The sequence below is a fragment of the Triticum aestivum genome, chromosome 5B, assembly GCF_018294505.1.
Source record: "Triticum aestivum cultivar Chinese Spring chromosome 5B, IWGSC CS RefSeq v2.1, whole genome shotgun sequence".
Classification (NCBI taxonomy): Eukaryota; Viridiplantae; Streptophyta; class Magnoliopsida; order Poales; family Poaceae; genus Triticum; species Triticum aestivum.
The window spans coordinates 314565423-314577694 of NC_057807.1; the positions used below are offsets into that span (position 1 = coordinate 314565423).

General features: G+C 41.8%; 1 protein-coding gene and 1 long non-coding RNA gene across 3 annotated transcripts; both read left to right on the top strand.

Moving 5' to 3' along the window:
• Positions 1 to 2750: 2750 nt before the first annotated feature.
• LOC123111581 (uncharacterized) lies at positions 2751 to 7465 on the top strand. Of its 2 annotated transcripts, XR_006454553.1 has the most exons (6): positions 2751 to 3366; positions 3508 to 4445; positions 4554 to 4699; positions 5194 to 5250; positions 5409 to 5518; positions 7131 to 7465. It is a non-coding gene; the product is annotated as an uncharacterized lncRNA (long non-coding RNA). The 2 variants fall into 2 exon arrangements; XR_006454552.1 differs by having other exon boundaries at positions 3116 to 3366; positions 3508 to 4699.
• An 831-nt stretch (positions 7466 to 8296) lies between these two features.
• Positions 8297 to 11789, top strand: LOC123116028 (uncharacterized). Its single transcript, XM_044537041.1, has 9 exons — positions 8297 to 8566; positions 8824 to 8889; positions 9055 to 9831; positions 9977 to 10141; positions 10216 to 10383; positions 10473 to 10737; positions 10897 to 11073; positions 11153 to 11450; positions 11534 to 11789. Exons 3-9 carry the CDS (start codon positions 9628 to 9630, stop codon positions 11694 to 11696), a joined length of 1440 nt encoding a protein of 479 aa, XP_044392976.1. The 5' UTR covers positions 8297 to 8566; positions 8824 to 8889; positions 9055 to 9627; the 3' UTR covers positions 11697 to 11789.
• Positions 11790 to 12272: the final 483 nt, after the last annotated feature.

A 12272-nucleotide genomic window follows, 5' to 3' on the forward strand; every position in this document is an offset into this window, starting at 1 on the left:
TTTCACAAGTTTATAAATAAAATATTCATGTAGTATATAAAAGTGTTGATGCTTGAAATGTTTCTTATGTTACTTTATAAGTTTTTATGTGTTTTGATAAAGTTTGTCTGTGTTGAAAAATAAATTAACTAAATACAAATAGATGTATGGGAAAAAGATATGAGCCTAATGTGTCACCTGCCGATGGTGCGGCGGTCCATTTATAACAAGGATTCACATTTTTTTTATAACAAGGGTTCACATATTTTTTACAACTTTAAAGATTAAAAGAAAAAAAAACTCACGTTGAAAATAAGCCGTACTAACTGCAGGCCATTTTTTGCCCATGAGCGCGGTCGGTTGTAGACATAAAATGTAACAATCGTATGTAGAGAGAAAATGCCTTTGTTGTGGTGGCATGCCTGTCAGATTGTGTCCCGCAGGTCCCGTGTTCTAACCATCATGTCCACATCTTTTTGTTGGAATTAATAAAAGTCTTAATTTATGTTATTACATGCAACGATATAATGACGGAGTTAGCTGCGCGGTTCGGCTAGCGGAGGTCGCGGTACGATTCCTCGAGCGTGCAATATTTTCATTCTAACATAACTTGTGCTCTTTCGCTGATAATGTGTCCCGCACCTGTCAAGGCTTTTTTACGCAATAAAAAAAGTAGAGGGTGTTTTCGCAAAAACAACACGCCACACGCCTGGTCTACACTACCCGGTCAATGACAATGGGCCCCCACGCCATGCTGTCATACTTCGTCAGCGCCACATGCGTATACAAACGAGTTTTGCACCGTATTTGCACGACGAGCCAAGTTGTGGCACCAGTTCAATGTATGATGCAAGTTTTGGTACTAAAGTGATTTTCCTAACCTAGTTTAAGCACCGGTGGTGTAATTGACTCATATAGAAACTCTATTAGTGACCCAGAGTGAAGAATAAGTAATTCCTCACCCCGGTCAATCGACCGAGCTCGTTTCGTCGATGGCACCGGGCTCACGGCTCAACCGATCGAGAAAGACTCCACGGCACCGCTTGTTGGTGAGGTAATATTCTATTTCTATCGACCTAAATTTTCTGCCCTTTTTGTCTTGACTGAAACCGATTTCTGATGGTGGGATAGCTAACCCACGACCCTATCTCCCCCGTTCCTATTCTAATTCAAGCGGTTTGACGTTGGGCAGCAGCTTACTTGCGACGTCAACATAGCAGACGGCTGCACGACGGCTTGGTTGTCGGCGGCATGGGTTGCGGCGGCTTGGCGAGCGGTGGGGCGCGCCGCCGTGGGTAACGGTGGTTAACTACGGTGGTGGTGTGCCATGGCGTGGTGGTCGTCGGCGTGGTGCTTGGCTGTTTATCTCGGCGGGAATGTCAGCGGCGTGTGGCCTCGGTGCCAGGCAACGAGGCGGATTTTTTGCGGATGTGCTTCGGGTGGTGCGAGCCAGGGCTGCATGCTGAAGTAAGAGTTGGTGTGTTCTTCTGCCACTGATCCGAGTTGCTCTTTTTTCCGTCCTTTGAGGTTTTCCAAGATGCTTACAACCATAGTCTATTTGATTAATTTCCCTGGCCTAACGTCCTTCGTAATTAATTTACATCTGTAGTCAACTTTGTGTCTGTGTTGATATTGCTCACAGCCTGTTTGTTCGAATGTCCCCAAGGCATCATATTTTTCATCTTCAAGAATATCCATTGGGCTCTTCCATTTAGTAGCATTTTAATCTGACTCAGGTTTTGCAAATTAGTTGGTTTACAGAATATTGGTTATTCTGGCAGGGCTGATCTAGATAAAAGAAATGTTGTCAGGCGTCGGCAGCATGCTGCATGTACTAGTATTTTGTTTCTTTGATTTTACAGATGCCTAATAATTCTGGTCCTTAAACACACCTCTTTCATACCACCTTTTGGATGTGCTATAGCTACAGATAATCTCCCTTGTCTCAATTCACTTAACCCTAGGGGAAGGATGGCATGTCTTTGTTTTTAAGAACCAAACATGACTGATTCCAACTATCAATTTTTCATATTATAGTTTAACACCCATAGTGGCTGACAGATCTTTACTAAACGTGACTGTGCAGAGTGATCTTCCTTGGTACTGGAACCCTATAGTGAAACACTGTTAGCTTGAACACTCCAACGGTCATAAATCGTGATATGGGACAACTCAATGCATGAAACCATTGCATTGGCTTCGGAGTGTGGTGCGGATTGACGGTGGGATGGCAGACGGTAGTGTCACGGGTGCACTGGAAGCGCTCTGGTACATAAGAGTTCAGATTAGATAGTTGTAATTGATTTTGAGGGCTTATAAGAAAGTGTGTGTTAACTGTTTCCAAAACCTCTCTCTTTTCTTCTCTTAGGCTTGGTGATGGCCTGCGGCACCTTTTTGTGCCGTGTTAACATCATATTCATGTAATTTGACCTTCGGTCACCCGGGGCCACCCCGTTTTCAATGAATAAGGTAGAAAATCATCTACCTTCTCTTTCAATAAAAAGAGAAAGTGTGTGTTTTAAATGATTACCGGTGCAAGTTGTTCTGTTTTTCTTTTCTTGATTAGTTTGCATAATTTTTTGAGTTATAAATTGTAAGCAATGTTCTTTGCTAGGTATAGTGTATATTTGGCCAATACTTGCGTTGGGCAAGCTCACTGGACAGTTAGACTTGAAGCAACCTTGATATCCATTAGTAGTATTATTGATGTTGATACAGCAGCCTTCGTTTGTTTGAAGGGTATGCCCTTTCCTAGTTTTTTCTTCTATTTCACTTGATCCAATTTGACTTTGCCATGTAACTGTAAAAACGTAGCCTTTTTTAGTTTGCTGTCATTTATCTTGAAACTACTTTGCCTATAGGTGTATGATGGGTTATTATAAATTTTTACTTATTTCCAATGAGTATAGTAGTTTTTTCGCAAAAAAAAAATGAGTATAGTAGTTGTCCTGTTTGGTGTGTACATCAAGAGACTCCTCCTGCGGAAGCCGGTCAGAACTTAGGAGCTATCCATCTTATGGTGTAACTACTGCTAGGAAACCTTAAGATTGCCATCAATGTCACAGAATCACCCTGATAAAAAATGTGTCAGATCACAAATCAACAGCGAGCTTATTTATTTTTATCTCTGTCAGAGTAACCATCATAAATTTATAGACACGCATGCTTCCCCTACGTTGCATGTTTGTTGAATGAAAAAGCATTCAGCTTGTTTGCATTTTTTCAGACAAGTGATTGAAAGGAAGTAAATCATGTCATCGTGTTATCCATTTTCTGTTTCAGCCATGTGGCTGTACTCCTTCGATTAACGTAAGCTATAAGAAGACTCTCGAGGGTGCTTTAGCATGTGCTTATGCGACTCTTTCGCTGGCCAAGACCACTGTTGAGGTATTGCTCACTTCTGACACATTATTTTAATTATTATCCTAGTTATGAAACATCACCTTTATTGTACAGATGCAGTCGCTGAAGCAGAAGTTAACCACTATCCATTGCTTACTTTGATATCCACGTACATCGAATTTGCAGCATTGAAAAGATGGTTTGTATGGATGCATCAGAGGACATGTGGACTCCAAAATCTATGATATCAATGCTGTGAAGACATTGGAATATTTGCGACTTCTCCTACTAATGATATGCTGATGTACCAAATTCCCGGAGCTGTTTAGGTGACATTATTATAGGACCCTGCTGTTATAAAATAACTCTGAATTGGGCTTTGCTGTCTAATAAAGCATTGTCGTACCCATCTTTAAGAGTTCGTATCCATATTACACATTCATTAATCATCTTTGATACTGTTAGATTTGACTATCAGACGATATGTGCTGTGATTTTCTGGCCATGCTGGCAGTCCTCACGTCCGGGATTCAGACAATGCTGATCGTTTCTTACGTTCACGTCAATTTGTATTATACAATCTTTTTTACGACATATTAATGTTTCGTACGAGCATGGTTGCAACTTATTTTGAAACATTAAAGTTTCTCAGATTAGAATAAGCAGATATTTTTTAATTGCTGAACATGGGTTGGTGATTTACTTTCTTAGGGTATTTTTTCGAATCTTACATTCCCAATTAGGATTCCTACGTTTCATAACTGGGAGGTTGGCAGGCTCGTGCTCCTGTGCTCTTGAGGGCAACTTCTTATGTTGCCTCGGTTTCCTTACCTTTCCATCTATGTTTCTTACCGCATGGTTTAAAGAAAAAAGCCTCACGAATGGGGGGTAGGCTCACGATGTAAATAACTCGCATACAGAAGGTAATATTACGGTGTTCCGTTTTGCTTTACGGAACAGAGAGGTTCCCTTTTGACGCTGTAATTTTACTTCACATGCTTTTCTTTCCTACCTTCTGAATTGTGGCCGTGGAAGATGGGTGGGGTGAGGAATAAGAATTTCTGCCAGACGCACTAGCACCTCCATCGCTCACCTTTTTTTTACAGGATCCAGCGCCCATTGAAGTAAAATTTTGCCCGCTCCCACCTTCAGCCGATGTAATTTATCGTTTTGGTATATATGCGTGGACGGTTATTCTTTTAGTCGTGGGTTCGTGGCGTTTCTAATTGCAGGCGGTAGCGGCCGGAGGTCTCGGCGGCGAGCGGCCGCAGCGCGGAGGAGCGTGGTGTCCTTCGGCGGCGATTCCACCGATCCCCTTCGCCTCCGGTGGCTGATTAGGTGTCGGCTTCCTGATGGGAACACGGATCTGTCCACAGAGGTATGTTTTAGGTCTCTACGATCTAGGTTTTGGGGTCCTGATGGTGGTAGGTAGGCTAGGACGAAGCGGAATAAAGGGATCTCTTCGGCCTCTTCCTCGTCCTGCCGGTGTGGCCTGTGTAGATGGCGCCAGGCCGGCGAGGGTAGGGCTCTCGACTTCCTACTTGTGGCGCTTTGTATATGAGTCATGAGCTGGCCGACGTTCCATCCAATTCAAGAGGCTGCGGCCAGTCCAGGGTCTCATGAGCACGGGCAGGTTCCCTGGCCGTGGCTGGGTGATTCTTCCAGCTCACAAAGGCCATGTATGGCGATGGTGCTCCAGACGCCCTTGTATGTTTGGGCTATTTTGGTTTTACTTCCATGTGTGTAGGTGGGGATTGCACGGTAGGAGGAGAGAAACCTCAATCCTAATGCTTTCCGCACCAAACTTCCAATCAACATCCACATACGTTTCACCTGGTCGTGTTCCTCCCAAGTTGCTAATATGGTTTTCAGTTTTTGCAGAGGCTGTAGATAGAAGAGATCATGAGGCTGAACATCCTGTCCAATCAGGTAATTAGAATTTACCATATATCCTTGACTGTGTGCTTGCTTTCGTGCAAGTAACATTTTTTATCAGGAACACCCTGATTTTTGCACAGAGATGGGTGGTCATGGATTCAAAGAAGGCGGAGTAGTCATGTAGTGTCGCTGGTGTTTCTCGGTTTCAGGTTATGTTTGGCCATTGGCATGCATATTGATGCGCCATGCATCTCCTTTCATCATGATGGTCAGCGACCGGGTCTTCGCCGCCGGAGCTGTTCAGTATCACCTACTCTCGGTCAGTATACATAACTACGTAGCAATTTACTCTCTTGAGGCGAATTATTGTGTTTTAAATTTTGATTTCTGTCCAAAATTTAGTTGTTTTCGTCATAGCTAAACTACAATATTAATACTGACATTACAATCTTTTATTTCATTCCAACAATTTAGTTCCTCTCTGTCAGTAGTAGATTGTGTTCTGGTCTAAATTGATAAGCTATGTGGAGTTAGAAGTGTGTTATATAGATCATGAAATCCATGCTTAGGTTCTTTTGTGTGCAGGTTACATTTTCTAGACATATAGGTAGCCAATTACTGGTTTCAGGACTACGTCATAGATTTGTGCATTGCACCATATCATTTCACTAGCTGGTAAGTTGTGCGAAAAGAAGTTAAAAAGCTAATGATCATGGTGTTCAGTGTTATAGACTACAAGCATGCTAGAAAACAAATTCAGAACTAGCAAAAAAAAAAAGAATTGAGTTCGTCGCGATAACAATTTTCAGGAAACAATGGCTATTTCATATATATGATGGTGATTTTTGGCGACTATTTCGGGGAAAAAAACTTAGGCTATGTTTGGTAGCAAAGTATCAGAAAAAACAAAGTATCAAAAATTACAGTAATTTAATCAGTAGGCACACAATACCATAGTTTTAACTTAACAAAGCTTTTCTGGAGTATTCAGAATACAGACCACATGTTTGGCCACAGCACACAATGCTGTAAAATTTGCTGGCTAGCCGTTAATTAGGCTGTCGCATGCTGTAGTAGCGAGATGAAAAAATAGTGGATGGAAGTAGCACCGTGGTGTAGTACTAGAATATATGGATCGACTAGATTAACGATGATTAGCGGCAGCGACGGCGGCGGAGTAATTAGCAAATGGATAATGAGAAGTAGTAGAAGTAGGAGGAAATAAGGATTCATCCTTTGCAGATAGTTTTCGTAGGAAATATGCTAATCAATTTATTAGCAAATGGATAATGGGAACTAGTAGAACTGTACTAATCAATTTGTAGGAAAATACTCCTTTCATTTAAAATATTAGGCATATAGTTTTTGTAACTTTACTTTTAGATATGTTTTCTCTTGTATTCCCTCATTTCTATACTCTCTTTCTCTCCCATATTTATTTACGGATGCTATGGTCATTTCACTGAACATCGTTTTTGTTCTGTGCCCTGTTTAATCCCCATTCTTGATCAAACATAGCTTATAAAAAAATGAAGGGTGATCTAGTTATTTTGTACACACAGTAATTAGTAAGTATTTGTGTTATGTGTGTACGTTGGTACTAGCAATTGCCGATGTGGTAGTTTGATAAATGAAGCTAGAAAACAGCTAGCGGTATCCAGCAAGGATAGGACATGAGATGTCAAATTTATAAGTTTCCAAATGGCCGCCCAGAATGTGTAATAATCAAGATTGGCGAAATATTCAGTTTGCAGTACACATGTATCACAGCTCAAACATACCAATTACATGTGAATTGCGCTTCTTGTTCTGACATCATTGCATTTCATGATCATCGGTATTTATTTCTATGCAGTTACAACATTAGTTCGAATGGCAGCTGGATTTGGATTTATTGTTAGGCTTACTTTGTTTTTGTGTCCTATAAACAGGGTGAAGCTCGGCGAGAGAGGCCCTACAGTTTACAAATATTCGTGGAGCTCTCACAGTGGCAGACAGAGAGAGGAGCTACTCCAGCATTGCACGGCTGACAGCAAGTGACTAATGCCCTAATCTTGTTGTGTAAATTAATGCAACTAGCGTTAACTTGTAGAGCATCATGTTGTTAGAATAGTTCTAAGGTCACCGTGTGATTTCGTTTACATTTTTGCTTGCTTGCCGGTGTACCAAACAAGATGCAAGATGGCATATAATGTATTTTTACATTGAATCATGGATGGTGCATTGGTGACATTTTCTTTAGAGTATGATGATCATCTTTGTTTTACATCGTCTCCCAACTTTATTTTGTTCTTATGTCGGCTTCAAAATTCCTACATTGGTGGTTGGCAAAATGAGTGGAGTAGTATATTTCTTCGTCAGGTCGCTATGTTGGTGGTTGGCAAGATAACATAATGCACGTGCTGAGTGACGTAAGATGGCGGCGAACAACGATGACCTGAGAAGCATCTCGGCCGAATCGGCTGGCCGACGACGGGGTGCAGGACAACGACCTGGAGAAGCATCTCATCTTGCTCTCCGTAGTCTATCCGCTCTCTATGGTCATTTCTCTGGTAGTTGACTTGAAGATTTCCTTCTTCAAAGAAATTCATTGATGATTGAGCAGAAAAACTGACTTAGAGGGAGTGCCATAGAGCCCGTATGGGCAAAGGTAATTTAAGTAGCTTGTCCGCTGTAAAATTACATGGCAGGCAAAACAAACTAGCTAAGACTACGTTGCATGGAAAAATAAAACTGAATGGGTTCGTCACATGCACGATGTAACTCACCTCCATTCATCTTGTAAAATTACCTCACAAGGCCTTCTGCTTACGGTGGTTTCAGAGGGACACGCTCATTGCTCCAAATTGTAATTTTACCTCCCAGGACCTTTTTCTTTGGGTGCGCTTAGTTGTGGTGTGAGTAGGGTGTATGAAGAGGCTGGGGTGAGGAATAACAATTCCTCACCCGGGGTGACGAATAGCGTATATATAGGAAAATGGGTCAGTACTCCTAGGAGTACATACTCCCAGGTCCGGTTCAACCTCCCGTGCGACCCACAACATGCCTCGCCTCCTGTACCACCCACGGCGTGCCTCCTCATAAAATTAGGTGAGATAATTATTTAAGTTGTTGGAACAAAATCCTTTTTTATAGGAATACAGAACGTCAGCCTTGAAGCTAATCTCATCGATCTATTATTCTCGCGCATGCCTCGCTCAGACGGCGGCTGACCTAATTCTTGTAGCTTCGTCGCCGCGGACGGCGGCTCCCTGCATGCATCGGCATGAAACAAGACGACGCCCCCGTTTTTGCCCAGCAGGTCTCCGACGTCGAGCGCTCTCCACCGGCCACTCCCCCCGTCAGAATCAGCCATGACTCACATGGGGTATGCTGCTTATCATCGATCTTAGCTCTTGTGTAACTAGATGCATGTCCATATTCTATGGTCCAAGTCTGAACTTTCCACGAGCAAAGCAAATATCTCTCTTCCTCGTATTGTTGTTCAGTATGTAGACTAGTTGAAATTGAATCTGTACAATTTTGCTCACCCCGTTTTTGCCCAGCAGGTCATTGTTGTTCAGTCTGTAGACTAGTTGAAATTGAATCTGTACAATTTTGCTCACCCCCGTTTTTGCCCAGCAGGTCTCCGGTGTTGAGCGCTCTCCACCGGCCACTCCCCCCGTCAGAATCAGCCACGACTCACACGGGGTATGCTGCTTATCATCGATCTTACCTCTCGTGTAACTAGATGCATGTCCATATTCTATCAGTCCAAGTCTGAACTTTCCACGAGCAAAGCAAAATCTCTCTTCCTCGTTTTGTTGTTCAGTATGTAGACTAGTTGTAATTGAATCTGTACAATTTTGATCGTAGTGTCTCCACTCCCAGCCATACACGTCCAGGAAAGGCACCTTGTCACGCAGCGCTACTCGTGTCATTGATAAATACCGCCGCAAGAGAGCCACAAATAAGTCGACGAAAGGCAATGCAACTAGCACCAGAATAAATTCAAGATGCCAACCAAAGTGTGTCATTAGTTTGATTAACGGTTTTGATGACATGAAAAAGGATCTTGTCCGTCAAACAGGGCTTCACGGCATCCTTCAGCTGAAGTTAACTAAAGTTAACAGACAGTATGGCGCCTGGCTTCTGAGCAAGATTGATGTTGATTCATGTGCCATCGTAGCTGATGTTCATAAAGTGGTTCCCTTCTCTGCGAGGGACGTTAATTCAGTCTTGGGTGTACCATGCAGCGGGAGAACCATTGAGACCTGTAACCAAGATGAGGTAGAAAGGAGTAAGAGGATTCTTTGTGATATTTTTGAGGTTCCACACTTTTCACAGGTTACTGTTAAATTGTTGGAGACAATTCTTAATAAACAATATTCATATCCGATGAGCTTAAAGGACCAATGATCGTTCAAGGCGGCATTTGTCCTTTATGTCATGACAAAGTTCTTGGCTCCGCAATCACTGGCAAACTACATTTCCACAAGGTATATCAGCGCAGTAGCTGATATTGACAATATCTCATCATACAACTGGGCACAGTTCATCGTCGACGACCTCTTGAATTCTGCCAGCTTGATGCCCAAACGATTTCATAATTCTTCTCAAGTATCAATTAACGGGTGTATACTATTCCTCCAGGTGTGTGTTCGCATTATAATCACATTTTCCTTCATACAATCCTGCACTATTACACACCATGTACCTAATTGCAGATAGTATATACCTTCCACTAAGCATATACCTACTTTTGTTACTAAATTTATATAACCAATGTTTCCTACAGACAATTTATCTGGACCATATTATGCCATCAAATGACGATGTCAACTGTGAAACCAGTCCTAGGATTGCGGCATTTGATGATGACCTCGTCACCCGCATTATCATGAATGACATGAAGTGCAAACACAACATTGGGTTCCCTTTCCCTCAGTTTGGGAAGCTGCAGGTCAGCTATGTTTTAATCAATTTAATTGTCAAATTATCATTAATTTTTGTACTAATTATTTTACTTTTTGTTAGCTCATGAAACCACCAAGTATTTACTCCCGTGCACCAGAAGAGGGCTCTCAAGAAAATCATCATTCGACTCCGAGCGCAACCATTAACCAACCACGTGTCTCCAACATTTCAGAATACTTGCAGACACGTTTCAAATCAACTAAATTACGGTCGATATATGGAGAAGAGGTAACAATTTATTTTTGATGCTCTGACTAAAATAAAGTCACAACCAAGCACTCATCACACATTATATGTTCACATAATTGGTTTTTCAGGCTTCTTCTTCCATTAAGGATGCAATCACCAGTGCTGAAGGACAATTTTCATCTATTTTGCAAGATATTTCAGATTTTGAAAACTTTTCTCACAATCCAGTAGCCATTGAAGCAACTCAAAAACTTAACAAAATTCTGGTTACTACTGTTTTCAATTCGATAAAAATTGCAGTAAGGGCCACCCTTCGTAATGTTCTTTCGGACAACCACAATAGGTCCGGCGGTCTGGGCAGTCATGGTGCACTTCATTCGAACCCCCCATCAGGTACATCTCAACATATCATCATCCATACATATCAGATATACCTCTACCAACTACATTCATATGCTTCAATTATACATAGCTAATTTGGTTACTCAACCTTAACTCACCCAGTAGTACTTCAACCACCATTTTAAATTAGTTATATTTCTCTGTTTTCAGGCCTTACCCCACCATCCTTCAGCAAGTATACTGCTTCACCATGCCAACATACAAGCACGCTTGACAGGGATCATCCACAACCGGCATCTCAAGGCAACATTGGTTCATGTAGCACAACAAGTAATATGTACAACAATCTAGCATCCCGCACTCCACCAACCACTCATAATGCTTCTGGTAATTTTTCTTTCCCATTGTACTTTTTCCCACAACTTCATATGTTGCAATTCCTAACTAATCCTTCTATTCGTACCAGCCTCACCAAGCAAGCAGAAATCGTCAATCTCCCCAGCATCTGCTGCTCGCCTGGCACAAGAGTGGACCGTCGCACTAAGTGCCGAGGATACCAATGGAGATGAACAACAACGTAGATACATAGTACAAAACCCACCATCCCACCTTCTAAGAGATAAAAACACCCGAAAAATAAATCGAAACAAGAAACTTTTGTCCCCCTTTCAGACCAAGCAATGCTCAATAACACGTATTGATACGCGGGTAGCCCGCTCAACTTATTCGTACATTCAAGAAATATCAAATGAAGCCTTGTTGGAGTGAGTATTAGTATAAAAGGTTCAATTTCTCAATGCACTTATTTTCTGACATTTAACTAATATTATTATGCTCTCATCACCAGTGAAGTATGGCTTCAAAGTTCTTGTCCGTTCAACATCTCCATAAAGTTACGCACTCTCCAGCAATCCATTGCTCGTCGTGGCTGGATGGATACCGACTGCTTAAATTTTGCGATCCGCAAAATGTTCTTCGATGATGTGGAGCGGTTCGAGGGAACAAACTGAAGGAAATATGCCCTAGAGGCAATAATAAAGTTATTATTTATTTCCTTATAATCATGATAAATGTTTATTATTCATGCTAGAATTGTATTAACCGGAAACATAATACATGTGTGAATACATAGACAAACAAAGTGTCACTAATATGCCTCTACTTGACTAGCTCGTTAATCAAAGATGGTTATGTTTCCTGACCATGAACAATGAGTTGTTATTTGATTAACGAGGTCACATCATTAGTAGAATGATCTGATTGACATGACCCATTCCATTAGCTTAGCACCCGATCGTTTAGTATGTTGCTATTGCTTTCTTCATGACTTATACATGTTCCTATGACTATGAGATTATGCAACTCCCGTTTGCCGGAGGAACACTTTGGGTGCTACCAAACGTCACAACGTAAATGGGTGATTATAAAGGAGCATTACAGGTGTCTCCAAAGGTAGATGTTGGGTTGGCGTATTTCGAGATTAGGATTTGTCACTCCGATTGTCGGAGAGGTATCTCTGGGCCCTCTCGGTAATGCACATCACATAAGCCTTGCAAGCATTGCAATAATGAGTTAGTTGCAAGATG

Bases quoted from the DNA above. Each gene is read 5' to 3' on its own strand.
- LOC123116028 (XM_044537041.1), top strand. From the start codon at position 9,628: ATGACAAAGTTCTTGGCTCCGCAATCACTGGCAAACTACATTTCCACA. The intron at 10,142-10,215 runs GTCAGCTATGTT...ACTTTTTGTTAG, and splicing joins CTCAGTTTGGGAAGCTGCAG to CTCATGAAACCACCAAGTAT. The intron at 11,074-11,152 runs GTAATTTTTCTT...TATTCGTACCAG, and splicing joins AACCACTCATAATGCTTCTG to CCTCACCAAGCAAGCAGAAA.